This window comes from Dromaius novaehollandiae, chromosome 1 (assembly GCF_036370855.1).
Source record: "Dromaius novaehollandiae isolate bDroNov1 chromosome 1, bDroNov1.hap1, whole genome shotgun sequence".
Classification (NCBI taxonomy): Eukaryota; Metazoa; Chordata; class Aves; order Casuariiformes; family Dromaiidae; genus Dromaius; species Dromaius novaehollandiae.
In genome coordinates, this window is record NC_088098.1 from 209,911,768 (window position 1) to 209,939,691 (window position 27,924).

The window sequence follows — 27,924 nt, forward strand, 5'->3', positions numbered from 1 at the left end:
GGATCCAGGCGGCCCGGGCCGGGCGGGGGCGGTTCGCGGGGCGGGGCTGCGCTGCAGGGGGCGGGGCGGGGCGGCCTGCCCGCCCCCTGCCCCCGCCCCCCTGCCCCCACCGCCCTGCCCCGCGCTCCCGCCCGGCGGTGGCGGCGCCGAGGCCCCAGTTCGGCGGCGGCGCCATGGGGCGGTGGGCGCTGGCGGCCGCGGTGCTGGCGGCGCTGCTCGGGGCGCTGCGGGCCGACACGCCGGCCAACTGCTCCTTCGCCGACCTGCAGGGCACCTGGGAGCTGCGCGTCTGGCGGGGCAACGCCGCCCGCGGCCGCCACGGCAACTGCTCGCAGCCGGGTGAGGGCTCCCGGCGGCGGGGGGGAGGTAGCGAGGAGCTGTTACTTCGTTATTACTCGACAGCGTTATATCGAAATAACTAGTGCTTGGCGGCTTTCTGGGTCGCCGGCGGGTGGCGGGTGGCCGCGCTGGGGCTGGGCCGGCGGCAGCGGGGTCGGAGCGGGGCTGCGGCCCGAGCCCGCGTTTTTACGGGGAAGCTCCCGTCATTGCGGGCAGGGTGACAGTGACACAGCGTCCGGGTGGCTGCCCAGCAAGTCGCACTGAAATGAGCCGCTCTTGCCGTAACGGCTGCTCGGGGCTGCTGCTCATTCGATGTATAAATACTCTCCAGCAGTGGCAGCGTAAACATGTAGTGCCACCGCTGGGGAGTGCGGCCCCGGGAGTGTGTCGCCTTGCTGTCTTTCACAGGAAGTTTTATCCAGCAAGTATGTGCTATCCTCGCTTTAAATAAAATGTTATGGTATGCTTCGTGCTCACTTTTTTTCTGAAATTGTAACTCTTCCATGCAACTTTTTTTTTTTTTTTTTTTGCTTTTGCTTTTTCCTCTGATAGGAACCGTGGAAAGAAAAGTGGTTGTGAGTCTTCAGAAATTAGATGTGGCTCAGGATAGCTTGGGCAATTACGGCTTCTTCACTCTGATCTACAATCAAGGCTTTGAACTTGTGATAAATGACTACAAATGGTTTGCCTTTTTTAAGGTGAGTTAACTTGGTGTTTTCTGCATCACCGACCATTACAAAAAGGGCCTGTACTCAGCCTTCTCCTTCGTCACTAAAAGCCATAGTGGAATGATTGGGACACTTGGTTCTCCTTGGCTGTAGCATTGGCCTGGGTAACCAGACAAGTGACTTAGTTAACATGCAGAATATACAGGTTGTCAATGTCTATGCAGGGAGAAGAGAGCGGGAAGGGGTATTTATATTTCACATCTAACATCTTCTGAGAAATGTAGCAGATGCTGTTGCCTTCCGTTCTGGCTATGCTTAAAGCAGTTGAAGGCTGTTGTGAAGCTAACTTTCCCAATGGCCTGGGAAAAATATCTCTTTCAGTTTTCTTCATGACATCTTAGACCCAATTGAAACATTGCTTAAATCTTCTTTGTCCTTCTCTATTAAATGACTCAAAAACATGTTCTACTTAGCAGTCTTTTAAGCCTATCTGGTAAAGATATAAAAGGTAATGCTAGATTTTGCTTATTTTTTATCTTTTGGAGTAATACTGTATTTTCCAGTACCTGTTAATGATTTCAGATCAAGTTGAAATCAGTGCTGTAGTCAGAGGTGGACAGGAGAAGACTCTTTTTTTCAAGGAGAGACTGCTTAGGCTCACAAGAGATATGGAACCCAATGGGGATGTTATGAGCTGTGTCTTTCACTGCTGCATGCTGTGCTGCTCGGCTGATGAAAGTGGCATTATGAACCTTGAAGCTCTCTCTGCAGGGTGCTTTTGCTACCTGGGAGGCAGATGTTTTGTGTGGCAAGGCTGTTGAGACCTCAGCAGGGGCTGTGAACACATGCTTCTCTGTTTTGTGTCTTGATCTTGCATCTGATTTTGGATGACCTGATGGTGGTATAAACACCCAGGCTTTGCCCAAGTGTAAAATCTGAGCCTTGGCTAATGGCAAGGAGAGTGATGAAATGACTCTTCCTTCAAATTGGCTTTCTGGTAGCCACAGCAGCTATTTTCAAATTGGTGTTTTCATATGTTAACAAAAATAAATGATCCCCCTCAAGCAACTAGCCATTACTGAATAGGAATGATATTGTGTGAGGCTCCGACTTCACTGCAGCTTCCTCCTGGCCTGTTGGAGCTCACTAAGCTGAAGGGAAAGGGCAACCTAGGTTGTTGTTCTACAAGACTAACAATGAAGCTGCTTAGTGCATTTATCGCTGACAACTTTTAACCGAAGAGTTCTTCTGCATAAGAGAGTCTTGCAGTTGAACAACAGCAAAGTTAGAGATGGAGGTAACTCGTTGCAGTTCTCTAATCTCTGCAAGGCAGTGACACTAAATTGTCACTGTGGGCACTCCTCATAGGATTGGCAGATGATGCAACAAAAACTCTGCAAATGCTCAAGACTACTCTAACTAGGAAGGATTGCCTCTGAAATCTCTCAAGTAGGGACACCTCTGTGAGCTCCCCTACGTAGGAGAACCTACCTCAAGAGAAATGAGGAATTGCTGCCTCTCTGAGGGTAGCAGAGCACTGTATGTTTTAGTGTTGTCTGTGCCTAGTGTGTCAACTCTGGCAGGAGGAAATGAGCAGAGTCATTGCTGTACTTGGACTTATCTTAGGAGAAAGCTAACTGAACCAACAGGCTGGGAATCCTCAGGTTGATATTTTACACTGAAATGCAAAGTTGCTTCACAAGCCAACAAGTTGAGTAGTTGAGGCAAATTTTGATCAGACTAAATCTTGAATGTGAGGAATTTGACTGTAGAAATGGCAAGTAGCTTGCTCAAGAATGTAGAGCTGTTTCACGCTATATTGAACTGAAGACAGTTCAGAGGCCCTGCAGGCTGTACTGCTGGCATGTATCCATTGCAAAATTAATCCCTGGAGGTTCGGCACTGCCTAAGTCAAGTGTCTGATAAGCACTGGTCTGATATTTTCGTCTGTGCTTATGAAAACTGGTAAATGCATTGATATGGAAGGCTACTATTAAATAATATACCAAAATCGTGTCATAGAATAATATATGTTGGAGAGAACTGCTGGAGGTCATCTAATCCAATTTGCCACTCAAAGCAGGGTGAGTCAAATATATGCCTGAGCAGCAGAAATGCAGGATACCTTGCTTGTCACTGCCATGAATGTGTCCTCATCGTTTTCAGGTAAATGGATTCATCATTAGTTTTGCAGTTGATCTTGAAAAAATAACAAGCTTGTTTGGCTCACTGATTGGTAGCATGGATTCCATCAGCAAGGCATGCTTGAATTAAAGGTGTCTGTCCTCAAAGATCACAGAGAGGATTACAGCACAAGTCAGTTACCTTCTGTAAAATCTCTCACTTGTGCTGTAAAGGAGATCACAGATCTCACAGATATACAAGGAGATGTCCCACAGCACTTAGTAAATGCCTTCCCCCCATCCCCGCCCTGCAAACAACTACTTGACTTTGTTAGGCAAGAACTTGCAATGCTGTTCCTCTGTAAAACTGCTTATTTCACAAGTCAGTGGGGCCTGCAGGGAAAGAAATGATTCCTTACAAACTGCCTGACCTTGTGACATGTTTAGGTGTGCACATCTGTTTCCTTGCAGTCCAGTAAATATTGGGTTGCATATGAAACTGAACTACAAAATATGTAATCCTGATATAAACTCTCAATGTGGTTCCCTCAGAATCAAACACTTAGCACTGTTCTAGGGCCTATTCCACCATCTTCTACTGTAAACCTTCTTGGGGGAAAAATAGTATGCTCAGCTCAACACACACTTCCAAGGATTTTTGAAGAACAATAGCCTATTGCCTAATATACTTTCAGGTGCAATTGGTAGGAGTAATTTCCTTATAGCAGACTTCATTTGCTTGGTGTTGGTCATAATCTAGAAGCCCTTGGAGTAAGATAGGGTGAAAAAGAATTCTAATTAGAGAGGACTGTATGCTCCCCTGGAAAAGGAGGAGGAAGAAAACACAAAAGCGGTCTTACAGAATATTGCTTAACCTCGAGTGCTACTTAGGATGTGGAAAGTCATTAGACAATGTCTCTCTGGAATTCATGGAAAGGAAGAATTACTGTCTCTGCCAGCACCCTCCAGGTAAGATGACTGAGAGCAAGAAGTTACTGAACTAATATTTCATATGGAGGCATGGGCTATCATTTCACTACTTCTCGAAGTTCTTTACTATTATTCTGAAATAATTTTCCAGTATGAACACTGCTCTGGAGTTATTGCTCAATTCTGGAATGACTTTTCGGTTCATGGAGCAGTGTGTAGCATGGTTTCTGGAAGAAAGATTTCATGCTGATGGATCGTTCCAGAAGAGCAGAGTTGTTTATCCTAGCAAAATCTTAATAAACTAAACTGCTTACCACTTCCAGAATACTTTTATATTTCAGTTGTTATATCTAATAAACGGGCAAGAAGCAAAACTTTAAATTGGTTTCATACTATTCTTTATGTTCTCTGCTCTTCTGTAAAAGGCTTACAAGTATCAGAGCAGCAATACAGAAGGGGCCTTGCATGCCTCCTTCCATATAGTTGTGGATTTCGACTTGTCAGGAAGGTATTCATTGCTCAAGCTCCCGCTTACAAATTTCCAGTTCTGTTTATGTTGCACTAAGGTAAATTATGTGGCTAAAACCCCATCATGCTGACAGGGCACAAGAACATTCTGATTTACCTACTATGATGCTTTAACACTTTTTGTCTCTGCTCAATTGCAGTGTCTGAAGCTGCTAGGCTGAACGGACAGTAGTATTTTAGACAATCTAGTAGTTCTGTGCTCCCGGTGTAAAGGGTCAGTGGTACTAACTGAACTGGCAATGCATTTTTGCTTAAAGAATCAAGGTATTGATTACTAATAGGAATGCTGTGGGCTTGTCTAAACTGTGGCTTTAACAGAGTCACTGTGCTTTGTGGGTGTAGATACAGCCTGTTTGATTAAAAGAACCCACTGAATCTTCATTAATAGCCTTTTGTTCCTGCAACTTACCAGTCACCCACTAAAATTTTCTTAGGACCTCACTGACTTTACAAGTTATTTGTTCTTACACCTGGGGACTGTGGGGAAATGACTTCCTACACCAAAGGAATGGATTGGGTGAGCTTATTGATGAGTTTTTTTTCTCCTAAGTTTGCTTTAATAGTTTATGTGAATAACCCCTAACAGTTTGTTTATTTCTAACCACTTTTTAACATAGATTTGTCTCTCTGGGCTCCAGAAGTTAAATACAGCATCCTACTTCATTCTTGCGTTGCTGCTGCTTGTAACAAGTACTGGTTACTCTGCTCAGTGTTTGGTGTGTATCACAAAAGAACAGCGTGGTTGTTGTTTATGAGCTTGCTCCTGCTTCTCATTTACTGTGTGCTGCCTAATTATCACTATACTATACCTGGATGTAAAATAAGTGTACTGACTGTTGGCAGAAGCTTGAGTGTGTGCTTCTGATGGATGTTCCAAGGATTCTGTAGGCCTAAGCACGATAGAAGGCTTTAAAGCTTTCCACATGATGGCAAAAGAAACAGTGACAGCATAGCATCGGAAGCTAGAGTGAGGCTGAAAGGAAAGTTGAGGCTAACATCTCAATTATTTGATGCATCTGTAATATTTAATTAAGCCTACAGCTTTAGAGGGAATTCATCTTGGTTTAAAAAAATAAAAACAAAAACTTGCCGTTTGTCTGTTAAGCTAAGGGGTGCTCTTTCTGACTTTTGAGATATCCTCTAGCAAAAAACAAAGTTTGGCATTTTGCACGTTACCACTACTTCAGCTGAAAGAAAGAATTAGGTTGTAGAGCATTCCACTACTCAAGTTACGAAGCTCTTCCAGACTGGCTTGGTGACATCCCCCTCTTCCTTTTACTCTTCTCCAACAGAGCTAAATCTGGTTACAACTAAGGACTTCCTTGCTGAAATAACCACCCTTGACAATTGACAGTAGTCAAGATTTAGATTTCAAGATGTTCTAAAAAGAATCTGAATGTATTTTATTCGGAGTTGTTAATGCTATTTAATCTTGCTAATCAATTGGAAGTTAATTTTAAGTCTCTCTTAGTTGGACTCAGCAATATGCACCTGCTGTTTCATTCCCTTAAGTGTAAATGTGAAAGCATAAACCACTGTACTGCAGAATGCTTTCTTGAACAAAGAAAATGCATCTGTAGTTGACATTTGCTTGCATTTTATATCAGGTAGCAAGATGCAGTGGCTTGTTCTAATAATCTCATCTACTATATTTTTGCACTGCAGAACACCTGCAAGTATGCAATCTAATTAAGAATGTGCTTCCCATTTTAAAATGCATAAGCACACTTATAAACGTAATGGCATACGAGAGGCAAATCTTTCCATCAGTTTTAATGTATATGGTAGTCCCTGATCCTAGAACTTGAGTTGGCTTAAATCAAAAACAATAGATATAGAAAGATGATGGGATGACAGCCTCTGTAAATAGTGTTGCAGAGTCTGAGTCTCTGTTAAATTTGTGTCCAGTGAGGACTCCAGGCCTCCTTGCTTAAAGAGATTAAGAATGCAAAGAAAGCTTCAAACAGTTATTTCTTTTAATGAAGGTGAAGATCACTTCATGGTAATCTACACTGGAAAGACTTTACTACAGTTTACTGTATCAAAAAAAAACTTGCCTGCATTCAGATATCTAATAGCAATTAATTCAATACCTTGAAATTTAGGTAGGTGTAACTTGTGACTTTTTTTTTACATGACTTTTTTTAAGGTTAGTGTTGGAATTACGTGGCTAAAGTCTAGCATTAGACAAAACCAAATGAGATGATGTCAGACTTAAAAGTAACGTTTGCAGTACACTGCAAAGTTAATGTTTTCAAGACTCAGAATGTGAACCGTAAATGTGGTTTGGGTGTCTTTTTGCAGAAGTTGTTCTAGATTTGTCAGGTGGTGAGATGAGACTTATTTAACTGCTGTAGATATGAGTGCTGGCAGATGAAACTCTTACATGTGGCTTGGCCACAGTGGTCCTTTATTGCTTTAAAAATTGAAACCATGTTTGTAAGACTGCCTAACCACTGAGGAAATGCATGCAGCAGTTGTCCAGCAGTTGCTGGCAGTCACAGCTCTGTGGCTGTTGCCCTCCATGGAGGGAGGCTGCTCTGCAACGCACAGACATGATCATGTGCTGATAGCTCTGCACCTTTCATTCAGTCTGGCATGTTAATGCAAAACCACCTGAGTCAGTGGTTGTTCAAGCAATGGTGTCACACTGAACTGGTGCAGCTGATGTGTTAGTCACAGCCCCCTGTCTGACTGTTATTTGGGGAGGTAGGTCATCTGAAGCGGGTACAGTCAGACTTGCCAGACCTAATTTGTCAGAGCCCTTCTCTGATCTCAGGAAAATGCTGCATGTGATTTTCATGCTGAAATATTGATGTCGTGCCCTCTGGCAGCATGCAGTCTGTACCTGGGTGTCACTTTTGTAGCAACAGACTTCACTTTGTAATCCTGTTTTGGTTCCTCTAACATGTGACTTGTTGGGCAGTAAGCAAACTTGTAGAAATTAAGCATAAGTTTTTGGAGTTTTTTTTTGGGGGGGGGGGTAAGATGTCTCCACCACTTCTCTACATCAGCGGCTCTCAATTAGAAGGCATGGGCAGGGCGTGGGAAGCAAATTGGGACTTTATGGGCATAATTTCCAGTTAGTAGCTGAAAATGGCTCTTGGAGTTCCCATTTCCTTCATCTAGATGTCATTAATAAATAGGCTACAGTCTCAAAGTCCTTATGTCTTCCTTTTAAAGCCAATTCAGTAACACTATACTATCTATCCATCTACAAAAAGATAGCTACAGAAGACTTGGGAATTGCTTGAATTAGGTTTCTACACAGACTGCCTGAAAGTGGGTTTTTGCCCTTTGCTTATTTATCTTGGAGCATTGTCCCTGAATACCTCCCTCACGGTTCAGTTTATTTGTGTGTTTGAACTGGCAGAACATAGTAAGAAGCTTGTTGAATTCACTTCCCCACAAAATAGGTTGTGAAACTTGTGTGGGTAGTATTCTGGTTATCTACATCTTAAGAGAAGTGCTAAATGTCTAGAAAAGGGAGAGGAGGTTTCTGGGAAAAAAGGCAAGTTGTGGTTTTAATTTGTTGGGTAACAGGTACCTTGTTACCTGTTTTTTCCAGAAGTGTAAGTCCCAAGTCTGTCCTGCTTGTTATGAATCAATATAATCTCTTGCAGTAGGCAGGATCTGCCTCTGAATGTTGCAGAAGCAGGCCTATTCTTTGAGTATCCTTGAGTATCGAGTATTTGGATTCAAGGCCAGTACTGACCAAGAAAGGCTGTGCTTGGTCTTGTTTTAAACTGTGGCAGCTTTTAGAAAAGACAGGTAGGTGCTCATTTACGCTTACATGGAGCCAAATACAGTGTTCTCACTGTGACTTACTAATGTAAAGTCAGAAACTTTTTGCTCTTGATAGTGTCTGGATTTTTATCAGTGCTACTGTAAAAGTGGACTGTGTCCTTGGTATTTGGATGAGGGTAGTTCTTTCCTGCATTGCACAAACTTTTTTCCATTTAGATGTCTTTTCTGTTTTGCCTAGGAAGTAGCTGTTTAACCACCCTGTTAATTGATACCACTACTAATGCATGCATTGTTGCTGAAAGCATAAGCCACAACCTGATAGTCGTCTTGCAGCAAGTTAATAAAGATCCGTTTCTTTTATCCGCTTAACTATTTCTTAATGCTTCTTTGTTTTGAACTTGAGCATGATGCCAGTTGAACTAGAGGCCACTTTCTCTGAAATGCAGACCAAGAAACAGCTGGGTGGGATAGGGACTACTGCTGTGCTAGCAAATGCCTCTATTCAACACAAGCATAACCCCTTTACGCTGCAGTACAAAACGGAAGGCCAGAATGTAACCAGCTACTGTAATGAGACTCTACCAGGATGGGTGCATGATGTACTTGGCCACAATTGGGCTTGTTTCAGCGGACAGAAGATTTCTTCATCTCTCTCAGACGTTCATACAAACCAGCTGCCCTTCCAGAAGCCCAGGGGAAGGTAAGCCAACAGATAAGTGGCCTGTCACTGAAATAAAGCATTTGGTAACGCTGCCTCAGGGTTCAGCCTAAACCATGCAGACCGGTTTTGTGACTAGGCAAAGTTAATGCCAGCACTTTACATGTGTTACATAAGAGACCATATTTGTTACATAGTGAGAGCAAGCTCTTAAGGGCTGTAAGAAATGGTATTACTGGTAGTATTGGGAGTTAACCTGAATGCCCGAAGACAGGGAAGGATGTGCCTGCTCCTTCAGTCTGTGGTTTCCAGGAGTTTCTGTTAAAGTCCAGTCCAGTCCAAATCTGGCATGTCTAAAGGAGATGATTGTAGCCTTCTAGCTAAACCTGATTCAGATGTCAGGAGTCTTGCCCTGGGTCCAATTACTGCACATCTTTTTATCAGTACCTACCATAAGACTCTTTCAGAATTAATGCTGTTGAAAAACACCTTCTCCATATTTAGTTTGGAGAGCATTTTTTACCCTTCAATCCCAGTCCTTCGCTTATTGTTTCATTTGATTTCATTTACAGACTTTCAAGCAGACGTTACGTACACAACTTTGACTTCGTAAATGCTATCAATACTCTCCAGAAATCCTGGAGAGCAACAAGATACAAGGAATATGAGAACCTTGCCCTGGAAGAGCTAACCAGAAGAGCTGGGGGTCTCAATTCCAGAGCTCCAAGGTACTGAGGCCTCTTGCTTTGCTCTAGACCCTTCACCCACGGCTGCAAAGAATCTGCTGTGTTTGTGCTGGCTCTTCCTAGCTGGGTTTTTGGCTTGTAGTTCAGATGTATAATCAAGTTTCAAGCTATTCTGGCTCATTTTTGTAGCATGTCAAAATATTTCTCCATTTGAATGACTATTCTAAGCATCTATTGTCTCAAGCAGTTGAGATAAACACGATCATCTGCCTTTTCATCATATGTGCAGTGAAGAGGTGGGGACAATCTCAATTCCCATCCCACACACCTGTCTACCCATTAGCTATTTGCCATAGCCATCAGTCATCTTGGTTCAGCTAGTTCATGTTCTCAGTTAAAAAGCAGTGAAGCACATTCCCTTCTTAAATATGAATAGTGAAGGTTTTCTGAGGGAGGTCCTTGGTTACTGTGGCAACTTGCCTTGCCTTGCCTGTGACCATGGTCCCTCTCTGACTACAGCAAAGTGATGCCTTAGCTTCTTTAGTGAAGTAGTGTGAAGTAGCCTTGGAAGATCATTGAGGGTCTTGGAGACAGTGGGGATGGGGATGTGTGCATGGTCCTCCTTTACATCCGTAGTCTGAGAACTAAGAGGTCTTTCATCTGAAGTTTCCCTTTTTGAAAGCAGTTTTACTTTTGTGGTATTTACACCCTTCCCCCCCCCCACCCCCCATTCTGATACTGCTCTGGGTAGGAATGCCACTGACCTTTCCAAAGGTGGCAATTGTATGTTTGCAAAAGAAAGTCTTATAATATTCTAAAAATTCTGATCTGTGTGAGAGTATTGTACAAACTGTCATGGCTTCATCCTACAGAAAATCTCTATAAGGATACAGTGTTAAATACAAAAACTCATTTGCAAACTGTTGCACTGTATAGCACCATAATAATATTTTATTGTCCCATCCCCCTGCCAATGCTTTATGAAGAGACAGCATAGTCTGGTGTCTGTGAATGGCACTTGACACATGACTATGGAACAACCATTGGGTCATGTGAATGCTTAACATAGGACGCTTCTGGCTTGCTGATGTGTATGAGCATTGCTTGGTTACAAGTGGTGAATGAGGATGAGTAGCATTCAGAACTGTCTGAACAGTCACAGTAAAACTTGCTCCAGGGAAATCTCCTGGGGAAGTGGAACTACAGTTATTGAAGTGTTGATGTAAACCATGTCACCGTCTGTGTCTGCAATTAAACAGTCTGTAGTTGCTCTCAGTGCGCGCTGCCAAGGCAAAGTACCTTCTGCAGTCATAGATACCCTGCATATCTCATGCTAGCAGAGCTGTAAAATAGCTCTTGCAGAGCTGCTCTGCTACAGTCACCCGCTTACCTCAGCACCTCAGATTAGTTCAAAAGTATTTTGACCTGACCTGTTTGTGAATACTTCATAATATAGTTCCTCTTGGAGGGATTTGAGTAAGTCTTGCATCCTGCTGAAACTAATCTCTTGAGATTGACATCCACTCAGCATAGATGGAGACTATTTGAAATTGCGTAGCATGAAACTAAGCAACCAGTGGAAGCCAGAAGATGGCAACTGAGTGTTTTTGTGATTTGTTTCCTTCCCTGGTGTGTGATATGTTACTCAAAGTGTATTCTCCTTTTTAGACCAAAGCCTGCACCCCTAACACCTGAGTTACTCAAAAAAGCTTCAAGCTTGCCAGAATCCTGGGACTGGAGAAATGTGAATGGTGTCAATTATGTCAGCCCTGTTCGGAATCAAGGTAAAAATTCATAACTCTTTAAACGAAATTCTCTAGAGCTCCTTCGATGTATTCTGTGACTTGCTGTTAACATGAAGGCTTTTCATCCCACCTGTGTGGTGCCTTTGCTGCTTTGCTATGAAGACCTTGTGGAAACCAGGTGGGGTCCTGGCTGACAATACTATGCCAAAATAGAAGGTGGTATTGGCTTATCCAAACAGCCATATCTTTTACTGGACTGAAAGCCAATTACTATAGTGCCCTGCAAGCCATTAAGTTTTGTCCAAACAGTCTGTCATGGCTGTCTGCACACTGACAGAACTGATGTATGGTTAATTCTTCCACTAATTCCTACTGATAGCAAATTATCATGTAGCTTTAAACCACTTTCATGGATTTTTTATGCTGCCCCCAAATTTTTATCACTCCAATAACTTCAGGACTTAAATGGCTAGTAGCAAGAGGAGGTGTCAGGTACTGTGAACAGAGTGTATACTGGTAACTGCTCTCCAAAAACATGTTTTCTTTTCTCCTGCAATAGGGAAGTATTTAGCTCAAAGTAGACTTAAGGATACCATTTTGGTGTATGTTTATATTCCAGAGATGGGTGCTATTATAGCATATGGTGTAAGAAATACCTGTTCCACCTCTGAATCAGCTAGCTCCATCTTAGAAGCCAGGAGTGGACTCAGTTAATATATCCCTTCTCTTCTCCACCATTTCCAAAGAAATTTGCCTCTTCTGATAGCTTTCCAGCTTCAATCAGATTGCCAGCCTTGAAGGGGGATGGAACATAGTGTTAGTGGCCAGGGATGGGTGGGGGGAACACCTTAAATCATTAGTCTCCATTATGCTCTTCTGCCAAAAATGGCCAGCTGGATTTTTTGGTGGTGGAAGAGGCATAGGAGGGCTGTAGGAGTTGTAGCTCACAAGCTGTCACGTCATATCACTTCACATCATGAAAGATGGCAGCAAGAAATTATATAGTCCTGCATAGGTACAGGTCTTGGACCTATACTTTATTCTGATGTGAACTGTTGATTCCAGAGCTGTTTTACCCATTTCAAACTAAGGGAACAGTTGGTCCCAAATTTCCTTTTCTTCATATCATTGCTTAAAGGGCTCTCTAAATGAGTAATGATATACTGCTTCCAATAATAAAGCTGCCTTTACTTTTCATGTAATCTGAGAATACATTCTGAATATGTTAAATGTCTACAGAATATGCATTCTGCTCCATTAAATAGGAATCTTGGCCTTCTGTCTCAAAAAAACCCAAAAGTTGATCTTAAGCAAAATGGTGCTGACATACCAGTGAAGTCTTGCTTATTGTAGCTTTTGTGATTTGCTGAAGCACTGGATATTGATGCTTCATTAAAATGATGGGATAGAGATTTTTAGTTATACATCATTAAAATTATTAGATGACTAATTAGAAAATGCTATGGGAAAGAAGGCTGTGAACAGTACGATGCAAGTTGTCTGGTATATGTGGAGAGAATTGTATGATTTGGAAGATCATGGTTTCACAGATCTCTTGCATGCTTGTGGAGTCACTAATCTTTAACATGTAAAGAGAGAATTCCACATCTGAAGTGGACAAAAACTACAAAGAATGCACATTTCCCCTTTAAAATACCTTGAGAGATGACAGGCTTCATGCAACTACAGTTGTTTTCGATTGTATTTACTGGTAACATGTTAGCGTCCCGGCTAGCATTTCCTATAGTCGGGAAAGCAAAAAGTTAAATTCTTCAGTTTATAGTGCAGTAACTGCATTACAGTAAAGCAAGCCTCAGAACCAGGAGGAAACAGAGTAAACAAGTTCTGGACTTTCTCTGAAACAAAGGTATGTTCTTTGAATATAGAGGTTTGTCGTTGCTTGTTATCAACTTTACTGGGGGGAGAGGATGGGAACTTACAGATTTCATTAGCCTTAGAGGTCTATTCCAACTACTGAATCCTGTGAGCTTTCTCTGCATATCAAGGTAGGTAGAAAGCCTGGACAGCTGGTTCTTCTCCAAGTGCTCTGTGTCCTATCATTACTCCTCATAATGTAATGATCTTTTCCTACAGGCAGTTGAATCTAATGCTGCTGAAACTTTAATCGACTCTAGAATAGCATTTGTGGGAAGCCACAGAAATGCAACTGCTCTTACAATTATGCTGGCTGATAGTTAAAATGTGGCTGTCACATTAAAAGCCTCTCATGAACCACAGTGGTGATAGTAAAGACATCCCAGCATGATAACTGATTTCAGAATGAAAAGGTTGCATTAATGGTATTTTTTGATGTGTTTTTTTGCACACAAGGCAAAGTTTTCTGCAGCATGGCTAATCTCAGATGCTGAGTGGGAGGCACCTTTTGCTGCTTCAGTCAGCCCTGCTGGGCAAAGTATTCATGTTCAAGCTGTTTTTGCCCCTTCTTTTCTGAGATGTGTCTAACTGAGTGAGGGTGCAATTTCAAAGTCCTGCTTTTGTAATAGCTCTGGTTTTATACACCTACACAGTTCAGTAAAAGTATTTTGTTTTGTTCAAGCCTCCCTCCTTTTCACACCTCTGCAATATTTGACTTACCTGCTGTCAGGAGACAAAAGGAAATTGGGCACCTTGCTGACGATCAGTAGATAAAATAGGACTTCATCTAAGTAATTGTCCTTCCCTGTGATGCTTGTCATTCCACTTTCAAAGGTTCTTAATGTGTTACCGGAAGTTCCCAGGAAATGAAGAGGCCTAAAACTAAAAAGCAATAGCACATCCTATTGCAGAAGTTAAGAGGAGTAAGGAGTAAGCTCTCTGTCAGACAACAGAAGGGAAATTGCATCTGAAAAGCCAGTATACAATTACATGCCCTTGGGAAGTAAGGGGAACAGGGATGAACCCACTACATCTAACCTAGTATTTATACTGCTAGACCCTTGAGTTATTTTAGAGGTAGCTGTATAAGTAGAATCTTTTTCTCAGTTGTAAATTACAGCATTCAGTCCTCTGATAAGTTGAAATTGTGTAGAACAATATTGACAGTGTTAATTTAAGAGTTCATTGCCTCTTGGTAGTTCTGTAAAAGATTGTAATCAGAGGCAGAAAGTTATGAGCCTTCTCTGCCCTGTACTTGTAGGTTCATTCTGAACAAGTAGCATAACTCTTAAATGATACAACTAGGATATACTGAAGAGCCATATAGTCTCTTATTCTGAAATAAACTCAATGTTACTTAAAAAGCTGCTAAAATTGTTTTTTAAATGGGATTACATATGTGCTTAAAAGATAATGCCTATCTAAAGATTTTTCTCAGTCAGTGTCTAACTTCTAATTGCTATAGGCCAGTATGGCAGACTGTGACTCTGTATAGTGGACTTCCATAATATTTGCACCCATATGGAGGTCACCTTACCTTTCTTGTATTACCGACTGCTCTTCATGGTTGTGGTTTTCTTTCTTTTTTTTTTTTTTTTTTTTTTTTTTCTTCTTCTTCTGTCTCTCCTCAGCCTCATGTGGCAGCTGCTATGCGTTTTCCTCCATGGGCATGCTGGAAGCAAGAATACGTATCCTAACAAACAATACTCAGAAACCGATCTTTAGTCCCCAGCAGGTTGTGTCTTGCAGCCAGTATTCTCAGGGTAAGTATTCTAGTATACAAAGATAACTTTCAGTAGTGATGACATTGCAGAAGGAGACAGAATACTCAAAACTCTCATGCCTCTCCGTGCCCCCCCCCCCCCCCCCAGTTTAGTTTTTTGTCCTAAAACGTTTGACAGCCTATACTTCATAATACTTGTTTTTCTGAAGAATTGCAAAAAATGTTCAGGAATTATCAGGCCACCTTATTGTAGGGATAGGACTGAATGAGAAGTAGGTGGCCCCACACTAAGGAGTCTAGTTAGATCTTAATTAGATCTACCTTGGGGAGACGGAATAACTAAGGAGCTGGGCTGAAAAGATAGGCAAGTCACAAAGCATGCCTAGAAAGAGTGAAACCAAATATCCCCAAAGCATATGCAGAGGGAGGAGGAACATATGGGAGGGGGAGATGACAGAAGGAGCAAAAGCAATGACTAAGGCTCTTCAAAGGACAATATGCATATTATGACAGCTTTTTTACTGTGTGTAGCTGATTGCTGTAGCTGATGGGATGTCAGGAGCAAATGGGTGAGGAGGTGGTCCATGCATTAGTGTTCCCACTATAGCTCTCCCTGTGATCAGCAGATGTGTTCTGTGTTTCAGAAAAGTTAGCTATAACCAATCTAATATGGAATATTAAGATTATCTGAGTAACTGCAGTCTGTTTTCAATACTATGTCCAAAAGTGTTCCAGGCAATTTAAGTGGGAAAGTCTCCCATCTCAAAAATAACTCTCCAAAGGAGTAACTAGATATTTTATTTGTTTAGGGTGTGATGGTGGCTTTCCATACCTCATTGCTGGAAAGTATGTCCAAGACTTTGGCATTGTGGAAGAGGACTGCTTCCCTTACACGGCCCAAGATTCTCCGTGCACTTTCAAGCGCAACTGTTATCACTACTACTCTTCTGAATATCACTATGTTGGTGGTTTCTATGGAGGCTGCAATGAAGCCCTGATGAAACTTGAGCTTGTTCTGCATGGGCCAATGGCTGTTGCCTTTGAAGTTTATAATGATTTCATGCTCTATAAAGAGGGAATCTACCATCACACTGGGCTGCAGGATGACTTCAACCCTTTTGAACTGACCAATCATGCTGTCTTGCTGGTGGGCTATGGTAAAGATCCAGAAAGTGGCGAGAAGTTCTGGATTGTGAAGAACAGCTGGGGCACCTCGTGGGGCGAGGATGGTTACTTCAGAATCCGCCGTGGCACTGATGAATGTGCAATCGAGAGCATTGCAGTGGCTGCAACTCCTATTCCAAAACTATAGATGCAAAGATCCTCATCCAGTGCCTTGTCTGACAAGCAAATCTCCAGCTGTAAAAACATACTGATTGTTAGAAGGGACTGCAGTTAACATCTATCCCCTGTCCTGAACAGGGGAGCTTTATGAAATTTTCCAGAACAGAGGAAGCAGTTTCCCTCGTGATAAGTGTGGACACTGGATAACTCTGCTCTAAACACTGTAGGCTTTTTCTCTGGAGTCTGACAGTAAAACACGTAAAATGCAATTGCCATTATAGTAACAGTGGTGGTGGCTGTTCATCACTGGATATAAATCTTCAGGCACCGGTTGCATTTTCTTCCATGGACAGCCTTGAACTTTAGATCTCATAGATTATCATAACAGTGGCTTCTCTTTGCTCTGAAAGGACACTGTAGTGCCTTACTTCTCAGAAATCAGGAAATTACTGCAAATTAGAACATAAGTGTGCATGGGGTTGAGGGGGAGAGAATAAGCAATTATACTGATTAAAAGGAAATTTTTAAGGCTTCAAGTGTTTAGCAAAAGCTGCGTGTCAGGCCCTTATGACCATAAAAATTAATTCTACGTCTTGGGCTGTTACTAGATGTTTCTGGTTCTGGATTTTATTGCTGTGCTTTGCAATTGATCAGCTCAGAGTTCAATAAAAGTTACCCCACTCCTGTAGGAGTTTGTATCTGTGGGAATAGTTGGTTGTTTATTTCTGTGACCTGTCCCAGATTTTGAACTTCCTGAAATTCTTGTCAAGAACTTTGCTTTAGCAGGATTTAGGCTGATGAGGAAAGAGAATGAGAGAACTAGGAATAATCCAACTGAGTCCAAGCTTTTCATAGCAGCACCAAGCAGGTTATGGTGCAAGGTTGTCTAGGAGTCTTTATTGTGGATATGGAGCAATTCATTAAGTAAATTGGCTAATTCCCCAAGAATCATGCTTAAACCCTCTGTTCATGCATTTCAAGTATTCAAAGTAGAACAATGGAGTTGGAAGAAGAATGGAATTGCTGCAGTTGCAAATAGGAAACTATTTATTCCTAGATGAAACTGAGATGTAACAGAGGACTTGGTTAATGCAGAACCAGTCTGTTGTTCTTTGCATGAGTAAGTAGGAGTAGACTGAGTAATGAATAAGTAGGAAAGTTAAATGTGTAAGCAGAAGCTGAGATCCAGCTTCCTGGATGGAAGATAGATCCTTCAGTAATCTTCTGTTAAAATAGTAATAGTACCGGTTAGTATTTTACCGTAATGGGATGTCGTGTTTTGGGATGGAAGGGGTTGCCATTATTAAAAAAATAAAGACAAATAGAGCTTTGTAATCAATTTGTAATCAAGTGTGCCATTTAACATAGATGGGAAAACTTCAAAAGAACTTCTTGACTCTTATTTGCTCAAGCTGAGGGGTAGGGGAGGAATGGTTTCATGTGTGTGTGAGGGTTTTTTCTCCCCCTTCCCTCCCTTCTTTCTGAACCTCCTTCCAAAAAATACCAGACTTCGTTTGGAAACTTAAAGCTTCTTCTGGGGGCAGACTTTTAACAAGAACTTCCAGAATAGCTTATATTGTGCACTGGATCTCTTTAGCTGAGAGAATTGCCGGGGGGATCAAAGAGCAGGCAACTCTTTGTTTCTTCCCATTCTGTTTATTCAGTGTTGTTGCAAAACTGTTATCCGTCTTATGAGGACTTAACCTTTCAATAATGACTGTAGTCCACCATGAAGACACAAGATTTTCTTTTTCTCCCATACACCTGAATATATTACCTGAAATGCACGACTGCATACACAGCACCTTTTATCTTGTACTTCCCTCTGCCCCGACCTCTCTCCCCTTCTTCCTCCCAAACCAGCGCTTTCCCTGGGGAGAGTGTTACTGGAGTGGGAGAGACAATACTGCTTTCCCCTCCCTTTTAGCAGAGCAGGGGGATGGACTATAAGGGTATTGCTTTCCCCAGACAGCGGAGGCTTGGCTAGTGTATGTTGTGTTACCATGCCTAATAATGATGTGATACTTCATGTGCTGGTGAACAATTCTCAGTATGCCACTACCACTCTATATCCAGCTATTGATTTGAATTATATGAATAAAACTGAAATTGCTTGAAACAACACAATCTAGTATGGAAGAAATTGTCATCTGTGCCTTTGTTATAGAAGACAAGACTATATGGGCTGTGGTGCAATGCCAGCAGCATGCTTCCTGCTATGCTGATATTATGGCTACACAGCTTGACCTAATTTGGATGATATGTTCTCTGTATGTAAGTAGCCATGTTGACACTAGTGTAAACTCATTAAGTGCAAAGCTGATCTTCTACATATGGGTGTTCAGCAAGCTTGTTGTTCCACACTGTGAGTGCCTGTGGCTTCGACACACTGGTGCAATGTACTTTGAATGTCCCATGCCTTCACAAGCATCAACTCTCAATAAACAGATCTTTTTCTGCAGTTATGACTTTCAATGAATGCACTAGGTTCTTGGATTTCTTTAACATTTCTAGTATCTTGTGTAGATTAGCTTGGGAACAGGAACATAAAAGCTCAGTCATTATTATTTTTACAATCCTTCGACCACTAGAAAATGAGATCTGAATTGATTGGTTATCACCAAGCTACTGCTGATACTCAAGACACTACTTATACAAAAAGACTAACTGTTCACTATGCCTTGTATCATGTTAGTGGCACGAGTTTTAAATAAGATCGTATGTTATTTTGTTACAAATTTCTGTGTCTGTCTACCTTCCTGTCAATGCTTTTGTGTGGCAGCTGTACTGGTGCTAAGGTAAGGATGAGAGAGTTCTCAGAATAGTCTACCATAGAGTTGCAACCCATAACAACTCCTAACAATTGTAATCAGACTTATTTGTTTGCCTGGGTGCCTGCAGTATGCAAGTGTCTGCTGCGTTTTGGAGTTACACAAGGAATTGTCAAGCAATCAGCCTGCTGGAGCTATTAACATGGCCAGTGTGACTTACTTGGCTTCTAAACTTTTATTTGGGATTGAGGGCCAAGTACATAAAAAGTATATTCTGCAGCCACAGGCTGAAGACTGCACAGAGCATTTCTTTCCAGGGGGCCAAAAAGAAGCCCAAAACTTGGCTGTAGGGATTACAGAATATTCTGTACGTAAACTACTGCTCACAAAACAGACAAAATGGAGACATGCAGGTCTCTGCAACTTTAGTTCATCTTTTGTGAGAGGCTATAGTTTGTCTGGGCAGCTTCTACCTATAAGTGATGTGTTCCCTGGCGTAGCTTAAAATGAGGAACAAGCAATGGCCCAGGAGAACAGGTTTGGCAAATATGTCTCGCAGTGAACAAGGAGGAGCCCATTCTATTAAGCTTATCCAAGGAAGGTTAAGAAGTAATGTCACAGTGGATAAATACTTACAGGAGAAACATAGCGGATCATCAGCCCAGCAAACAGAGATATTACAAATTTGGTGTTTTGAAGCTGAGTACATATAGAGGATAAATGAGCTATAGTTGTTTAACAGCTACTAAGCTACTAAGGGCTGTGGTGAATTCTCCACTGGAGCTGGGTCCATCACTGGGAGTTGGGAGTTCTCTAGATCTCTTGGCCTTTGAAACAAGAATTACTCAGGGAAGTCTTAGGGTTGGTTTATGAAGGAAACCAAGCCAGATGATCATGATTCCTTCTTGCTTGATTCCTTCTTGCTTGAAATACAAGATGATTTGACAAGGGTTTGTTCAGGAAATCTGCTGCATTTAAGTTAGGTGAGTAGTCTTCTCTGTCTATTTGTGTATTAAAGGGAGGGTTAGATAAGCACCACTGATCAGCAATTAAGTGACCTGAATAACTGAGAGGTGTCAGGCCTCTCTCGAATATGTCAGAGCACAGCCTTACTAAAGCCCTCATTTACACCACTTTGGTGCAGAGCAAAATAGCACTTCAACTGTAAAGTAAAAGGTATTAGCTAGGCCAGAAAGCTGTCCTAATACCCTTGTATGGATACCCAAACCGATTCACAGCTAACTCTGGCTTCCCCCACAGCAGTGCATTATACATGTAGACATATGGTTAGGTGCTTTTAAAAATGTTGCTCTCAATCTGAACCAGTGGCTAGCGGGAGAGCCCAAGTGTATTCCTATCCTGAACTACATGTGTGATAACCAAAGAAAAGATGGGAGCTTTCACTGCAATGTGGAATAATAAGATGTACTTGACTACCTGTTCTGAATAATAAGTTTTAAGTAAAAAGGCTCACACCCTCTTCGGCTGAGACCCAGGGTAAGTTGTGTTATCAGAAGGAAGTGTCAGTGAGTTCAATTCAAGCAAGCTTAGGTTTCTTTGGTGGTTGCTATGGTTTCTAAAAGTGATAGTAGGCTGAAGCAATGTGTGTGTAATTAAAAAAAAAATCATGGCAGCTGGGAAGTTATTAATGACCTCAAAAATCAGATTGAAGGATTTCCTCCCCCGATGGTCAGGTGCGATTATTAATAGAAACATCATTTTTATTGCTTCTCTGAATTACTGTTGGGGGCAGGAGGAGGGGAAGTTGAAGTCTTACTGTATGGGCTACAAGGCTGTAGACATGTATATGTGCAAAAATGTTCTGTGTCTTTAATAGGAAAGACACTGACATACACTTTGCTAATTATTCCTAATCACTTCATTTGGATCAACTGATTTGATCCTGCAGATGCCATTTGATATGAGATGCAAATGCTAAAATAATCTGTCCCATGGTAACATTTTATTAGCGTGATAGCTTAGCTCTTTCTTCAGCAAGCAATCTTTGCTATTTGCACTTCAAGACATATATGCATGTTTATATTTCAAGTGATCCCCAGGACCTCTGAGACACCACATTAAATACTCAGAGAATGTTTTTAAGGGTTGTATAGAAGGGCTGATACCACTTTAGCAATACAACAGGTTATAAACTATCAGAAGCATCAAAGTTATTAAGTCATATCTTTGCCCTATGAGGATTTCAGCAGTTTATAAAATATTGTGCATTCTTGCGTGTCCAGCAACTCCAGTCATGATGCTCTAAATGTAAGAAGGCAACATTTTCCATTGATCTTAACTAACTCTACACAATCCTTAGGATTATATTTAATAAATATAATACAATATATACCACATGTGGATTTTTTAAAATCTTGTTTAATATGTTCTGTTACTTTGTTTACTTATTCAACACTTGTGACAGTAATAGAATATAAAAGGACAGTCTCTTCTATTGTTTTGTTTAGGTACTTAGCCGGAACAAGTAGGATTTTTGGATCTGGAGTGCACGTGAGATTCCCTAGGATGTTTTCTCTCATTTGCATTGACATGTGAAGGAAATTGAGTAACTTGCAAGATAAATCTTCCCAAAAGCAGACATGCTGTGACCTCCAGAAAGCCTCTGCTCCACTAGGGAAGCAGACTACCTGAAGCAACAGTCTCCTAAATTTCTGCTCATGACTCTGCTTTTGGTTCCATCCCACCACTTCCTACTCCCAGCCCCGTTGCGAGCCCCACTTTTTCATCACAATTTCTATAAATCTCTCGATGTACTTAAAATCATGACCCCAGTTTGGGAATCTCTCACCTAACCCCGTGAGTGTTTAGGCATAAACAGGTATTCTCAAGAAGTTGAACGTTTGCAGATCAGATGAGTAAGTCTGCAGTCTTTCTTGTGTTACACTGTACTGTCACTTTGCACAAAGATTTCTCTTCTAAATCTCATACATTAGCAAGGCTGCTGAGGCTGTGAATTTTGTCAGTCAGTTACATTTCTCCTTCCTTTCCTGAAGCCCTCCATTAACCTTGGGATTATACGCACAGGTTTAAAATTCAGCAGGATAATAATTGCAGGAAACTGCATCCAGTTTAGGGGAAAAAAAATCAATTACAAGAAACTGACTAAAAGGCCAAATCAAATAGATAAAACTTGGCAGTGGGATGATAAAGCAACACTTGTTTTCAGCACATATTTATTGTTTGTGTGTGCTGCCCAGAGGAAAGGAGTAGAGAAAGGCTGATTGCTTCCTCCTAACTTCAGGTTGGTTTTTCAGCTGTAACATTAAAAGGGGTTTTTTGTTTGTTTGTTTGTTTGTTTTTAATTAAAGAGGTTGGAAAAACAAAACTTAATGTTAGCTCTATCTTATCCATTAGGATTGTAGAGTTTTGTAATAGCAGCATTAAAACTGCCCTAAATGCAAAAAGGAACAGGACTGTGGGTGTGGAAGCCCCAGGAGCAGAAGGGCTGTAGGCATGTGGGTGCTGATGGCACCTAGATTAGCAGGACATTAAGTTCCCAGGGCACCGACTCAAAGCCTGCCAGGACACCTAGATTAGGAAACAAAGGGCAGCCTAAAGAAAGCAACATCCTTAAAGAAGAAAAATGTCACTGATGCCTATGCCATTAAGAGGTGATGGTGGGAAGAAAAGGGCAGACAGCATCAAGATAGATATGTTAGTAGGTAAATCTTAATGCTTCACTGAGGCGGGACAGAATGGAGATCTCAACCATTGCCATATCCTGAAGGGCTCATCCAAAAACCGGCAGGTGACTGCTAATGTAAGCAGAATGAGATGCTGAGCACTAGGCAGCCAGCATCCCTTGTCCTTCCTGCTGCTGCAAGGAAATCTGGCCAGTGCACTTGGGTATATGTGTCATGGTGCCTGAATGCTGGACAGGCTGTTTGAACATAGTCGTAGCCTTTATGAGTAGGTGGGTGCTGCTGGGTGATTTAAAATGCAATCACCTTCTGCTCCTGTAGGTCTTGGCATTGAGTTTTCCTACATTGTTGCTACAGTAATGCAATGTTAATTGCTATAAAATCTCCAGCTTAAGAGTTCGGCTACAGATCTCTGAGTACAGTCGTGTTCCTGCAGCATTAGCTTGTTTTGTATTCTGATTCTGTAAACCGTCACATATGGCAGAGTTCATGTTCACTTTCTGTTTTGGTTATATCCTTCTCCGCAATCCTACTTCCCCAGAGAAAATAAATGTTGGCTTTTCTGTGAGAGTCGGTGGCCCTCTTACATATGTTATAAAATCAAATGAAAAAACAGAGCTGGGATGCTGGTTCCCAGTGGAAAGAGCTGTTTGTTCATCTTTAAAATGATGTTCAAAATGGGTAGTTGTTTTTTTTTTTTTGAAAAAGCACAAAAATCAGGAGTAAAAAGGTCAAAAATGTAAGAAGCCAACCCATTCTAGCATTTCCAAATTGCTTAGCAATTTTTTCTTATTTTGTAATGTGTTCATAAAAAGCTACAAAAGTATGTATTTGAGAAAATATAGTTTCATCTGCTCAAAAACGTGTCCCGGAATTTCTTTTATATATATATATATGTGTGTGTGTGTGTGTGTATAAACAGAAACATTTTCTCTTCTGTTTTTTTTACAGTTCAGAACTCAGCCAAATGTTACAATCCGGAAACCCTTCACCAGATGGACTGAGATCTGCACAGTATTACTTATACTCCTTATCTCTAACCTTTGCTTGTCTTGCCTGTTGAGATAAGGCTTTCAGAACCAGGCCTGGCCACTATCCAGAGCTTGAATTATGTTCAGCATGCAGGAGCCTTTCTTGTTGAGCCCTCGAGTGCTGCTCTGGAAAGCAGGCTAAATAATCAGCAATAGAAGGTGCAAGGAGCTCAAGCCCAGCACTATCTTTATAAATGTTTTTACTGTGTCTTATTCTTTGTTAAAAGTCTTGTCTCTGGGCAACAGGAAGAAAAGAAGCATCATGGTTGCTACTTTTTGGGTCAAGTGGATCCTTCTGGAAGGACAAGCAAGTTGCTCCTTCCCTGGAGCATGAGTGAGAGTGTTGGGAAGGAGATACCTCTGGAAGGACAAGCAAGCAGAGAGAGGCAAACGGCGAAAGGAAGGCAGCAACCATGGAGCCTGGAGGGTGAGTGGGGACCAGTGAGGAGAACAAAATGCAGACAAAACAGCCAGGCTGCAGAGAGGATGGAAAGAAAAGGTTTTCTCCTGGTGTCTGAGGGGGGTCTGCATGGAGGTTGCTGAGCATATGCAAAGCTCTAAAATTTTCCGGGCTGTGAGCAAGGGCTGTGAACCTGTGCCGCAAAGATGTGGTGGGCACATTTTAATCTGTCTCCCTGAGTTTCCAAAACCATGACCTTATTCAAAATCCTTTTGTGCTAAACCCTACCTGTAAGATCCCAATTCCTTTTGGTGTGATGAGAAGAAGCAGGAGTCCTGTCTCACACTGTGGCCAGCTCCGTACATTTTTCTGCTTTGGAGGAATGCACAAACTTACTTACATACTCCACTGAGGCCATTGCACATCTGAACGCAGAGGGAGTTTTTGGTGGGCAGAGACTTTGATGTAGCCTGGATGAAATACACCAGGTGAGGATCTGTCTCTCCTAAGTGTGGCTAATTTTACTGTTTAAGTAGAACAAAGAACCTTGTGAAGACACCTCTCTTGTGGCCAAAAATGACTACTGATTTTAAAAGAAATGCGTGCCCAGAGCAGGAAATGGCACTCCTGGAGGTTTGACATTTATGGGCATGTGTTGCAGTTGGTATGTGTGGGCTGCATGAGGGCAGCATTTGGCCATTGCAGTAACATCATCACTGCATGAAGTCTGGGGAGGTCTTCAGTCAGAAACAGACTGTTGCCTTGTCTGTGTGGGACAAGGAGATGTTAGACCTGGAGAAACATGATGTTTTTAGGTTATATTAATTCAAGATGAGATCCTGGTTCTGACTGAGAACCAGTATAACTGAGATTTCTGGGCCTTGCTAAGCTATGAATGAAAGCTGCTGTCACTGGTGACGATATGGACACATAATCAGATCTCAGACTTAGCTCTTCATGAAAGGGAAATGTCATGACAATTCACCCTTAATGTGCTGCAAGAAATGATTCTTTTTATTAACAGTAAGCACTAACATACTTCTGTGTTAAAATGTCCAGAATCATTATACTTTCTTTAGGAAGAAAAAGGGGAATATATTTTTAAAAACCTTCATCTCTGTAGGCATAAAACAATTCATTTCTTTCTTGACCTTTCTCTTGAAGGGAGCAATAATAATGTTTCAGTTGCTCCTATGAATGGTAATGTGATGTGTCCCCAAAAAGTAATAGGCATGCAGTTCAATATGTCTCTGCCAGTCTGCAATCAGTAACAGGGTACAGGATGCTGCTTATTTAGAAATTCTCTAAACTAGGTCATTACTCATGTTGTATTTCACTTGCATGCTATGCTCTTACATCTAAATGCTGGGAGCTGGTCTCTAATAAGATGTAGTAAGTACAGTTAATGACCAGGTACCACTGCCTCCATCGGTGATTCTGAATCCTAAGTAACCACGGAAAGTTCTTCAGTAAGCCAGCATGAATTTCTGCAAATATTTAATTGTCACTGGAGGAAAGAAATAAAGCAGGATGGAAGTTCAGGCAACCATGTACAATTTTCTCATTTTCTCTAGTTTCTATATTTTTTCTATATTTTTTATTATTCTTGGGCAGATAAATGTTACTTGCAGTGAGCAAATCCTGACTCCCTGAGCAGTGTCACTGATTTCAGTGCAGCTATTCAGGTCAAAAACTATCAGTCTTTATGAGCAGGAGGGTATGATCTGCCCCCCACCCTGTTTGGGTATACATATGCTCACAGACAGCAGAACTTTTTAAACATCCCACCCAGATGCTGAAAACTGCCATCAACAGCAGTTTTGCAGCTGTTTTCAAGACTGAATGTTTTTTAAAAAGGAAAAAGAGCTTTTTGTTGGCATATATGATAAATGTTGATAGGCCTGTCTTCCTTCTTCTTCTTCTTTTTTTTTTTTTTAATCTGCTCCTGGGTAGGGCTTCATTTGGACCAATATTTTCTGTACAATAATTGTCATTGGGGCCTTAGAAAAAGGAAGCTAATAGTACTGATCTTCCCAGAACGTTGTGTGATGGCCATACATGCTGAAGGCACTGCAGAGGTGGTGGAGGACAGGCTGCCTGTAACTCCACAAAAGCCAAATGGATCATTCTGAGATCTGTTGCACTCCCCATGCCTTCCCATCACCAGTTCAGCTCTTGCAAACTTGTTTTAACAATCATTGTTCCCATCACCAGTGATGCAACTTTGATGGAGATTTAGCCGTTAGTTGCCGTGTAATGCACCCAGAGCTAGATGCTGCAACGAGTTTTATCAAGCTGGCTGAAGTTGCTGTTCATGTTCCCACAGCTGGCTGTGTTGGATGTAGCAGCATCTGTGGCTGAGATAAGGCCTATGCAGTTTATCAGTACTCCCTCTCCTCACTGCCTGAGTCCCAAATGGGTGTTTAATTTTTCCTGGAAAAGAAAGAATCACTTGCAGAAGAGCCGTGATATATCCATTCAGGATGTGATCTGTTGGCTGTTGAAGAGTTTGGCAAACCTGCCTGTTGCCTGCCATAGAGAGACATTAGAAAGAGAAACACAAATCAGAAATAGCAGAGAAAGGGGACTATTGCAGACATAACAGCCGGTGATTCCTTATCCACTCTGCCATTTATTAATAACAATATTTTGCGTTGATAAACTGCCCAGCATACTGCAGGATTTCAGAGCCCATACCCTGCCGCACAGCTCACTTTTGTGCTCATGAACAGGAACCTCACAATTAAGCATCTCCTTGTGCATGTCTGTGTTTCTGCCTCTTCAGCAGCAAAATATGCTAACACTGGAGTATGACCTGACCATGGTATAAACTACCCTATAAACCCATTGCACCAATCATCTGACTGATTCAGAATATTAGCCAGCATATTATAAGATTCTGAGCTAGATACCTGGAGGTGTCAAATCTCCCTAACTCCACGAGGCACTGGGGATTCTTCATGTCTTCCATGAAACACCTAGGGCCACATAGGCTCAGGCCCTATGGACATAAGTTATTTCATGCCAGCTGTTATTGTATAGTCTATTCAAGTACGATAAAGCTTTCTTGGGGGTTTCGCTGTGCACATCATACCATCTGAGACAGTTACAGCAGGGACAAAGAGGATTGCAGCTGACAGCTCTGTGTGAATAAACTGCTTGATTTCTTTTATAAAGTGCAACTATTGCAAGGCTCCTAATCCATAACAACCTAAATAACATGGATGGATCTGTTCAATAAACTGAATTCATTCCTGAATGTCTTTTTTCCTTGTAAGGAGAAATATCCTTACGTATTGAGGTCTTCCTCAGAACACTGGAAGAAGCCTCACATTTGCAGGCCCTGGTCCTCATGGGGGACTTTAACCACTCCAATATCTTCTGGAGGGGCACAAGAAATCTACAGCAGGGCACAAGCAATCCAGGAGGTTTCTGGAGTGCACTGATGGTAACAGGTGATGTAGGAACCAATGAGTGGAAGTGCTCTGCTGGGAAAAGAACAAGGAAGAATTGGTCGGGGATGTGCAGGCTGGGAGCAGCTTTGATAGCAATGACCATGAGACGATGGAGTTCAGGACCCAGAGAGAAGGGAAAAAAGTAAAGAAAGAGCGGGATCATAACCTTGGGCTTCAGGAGAGCGGGCATCGGCCTGTTCCAGGGTCTGTTTGGAAGAATCCAAGGGGATTCAAGGAAAGGGATATGGCCCTGGGAGTAAGAGGTATCCAAAAGAGTTGGTTTATTTTCGAGGATCACC

The 27,924-nt window shown here is 41.9% G+C and overlaps 1 protein-coding gene across 1 annotated transcript; it reads left to right on the top strand.

The window, feature by feature from the left end:
• The first annotated feature begins 92 nt into the window (after positions 1–92).
• On the top strand, positions 93–18,767 carry CTSC (cathepsin C). Its single transcript, XM_026106070.2, has 7 exons — positions 93–339; positions 892–1,037; positions 8,869–9,035; positions 9,566–9,721; positions 11,348–11,463; positions 14,931–15,062; positions 15,832–18,767. Exons 1-7 carry the CDS (start codon positions 174–176, stop codon positions 16,332–16,334), a joined length of 1,386 nt encoding a protein of 461 aa, XP_025961855.2. The 5' UTR covers positions 93–173; the 3' UTR covers positions 16,335–18,767.
• The last annotated feature ends 9,157 nt before the right edge of the window (positions 18,768–27,924 follow it).

Excerpts from the sequence above, each read along its gene's own strand:
- CTSC (XM_026106070.2), top strand. The coding sequence starts at position 174 with ATGGGGCGGTGGGCGCTGGCGGCCGCGGTGCTGGCGGCGCTGCTCGGG. Across the intron at positions 1,038-8,868 it reads AATGGTTTGCCTTTTTTAAG|TACAAAACGGAAGGCCAGAA; the intron begins GTGAGTTAACTT and ends TTTACGCTGCAG. Across the intron at positions 9,036-9,565 it reads TTCCAGAAGCCCAGGGGAAG|ACTTTCAAGCAGACGTTACG; the intron begins GTAAGCCAACAG and ends TTTCATTTACAG.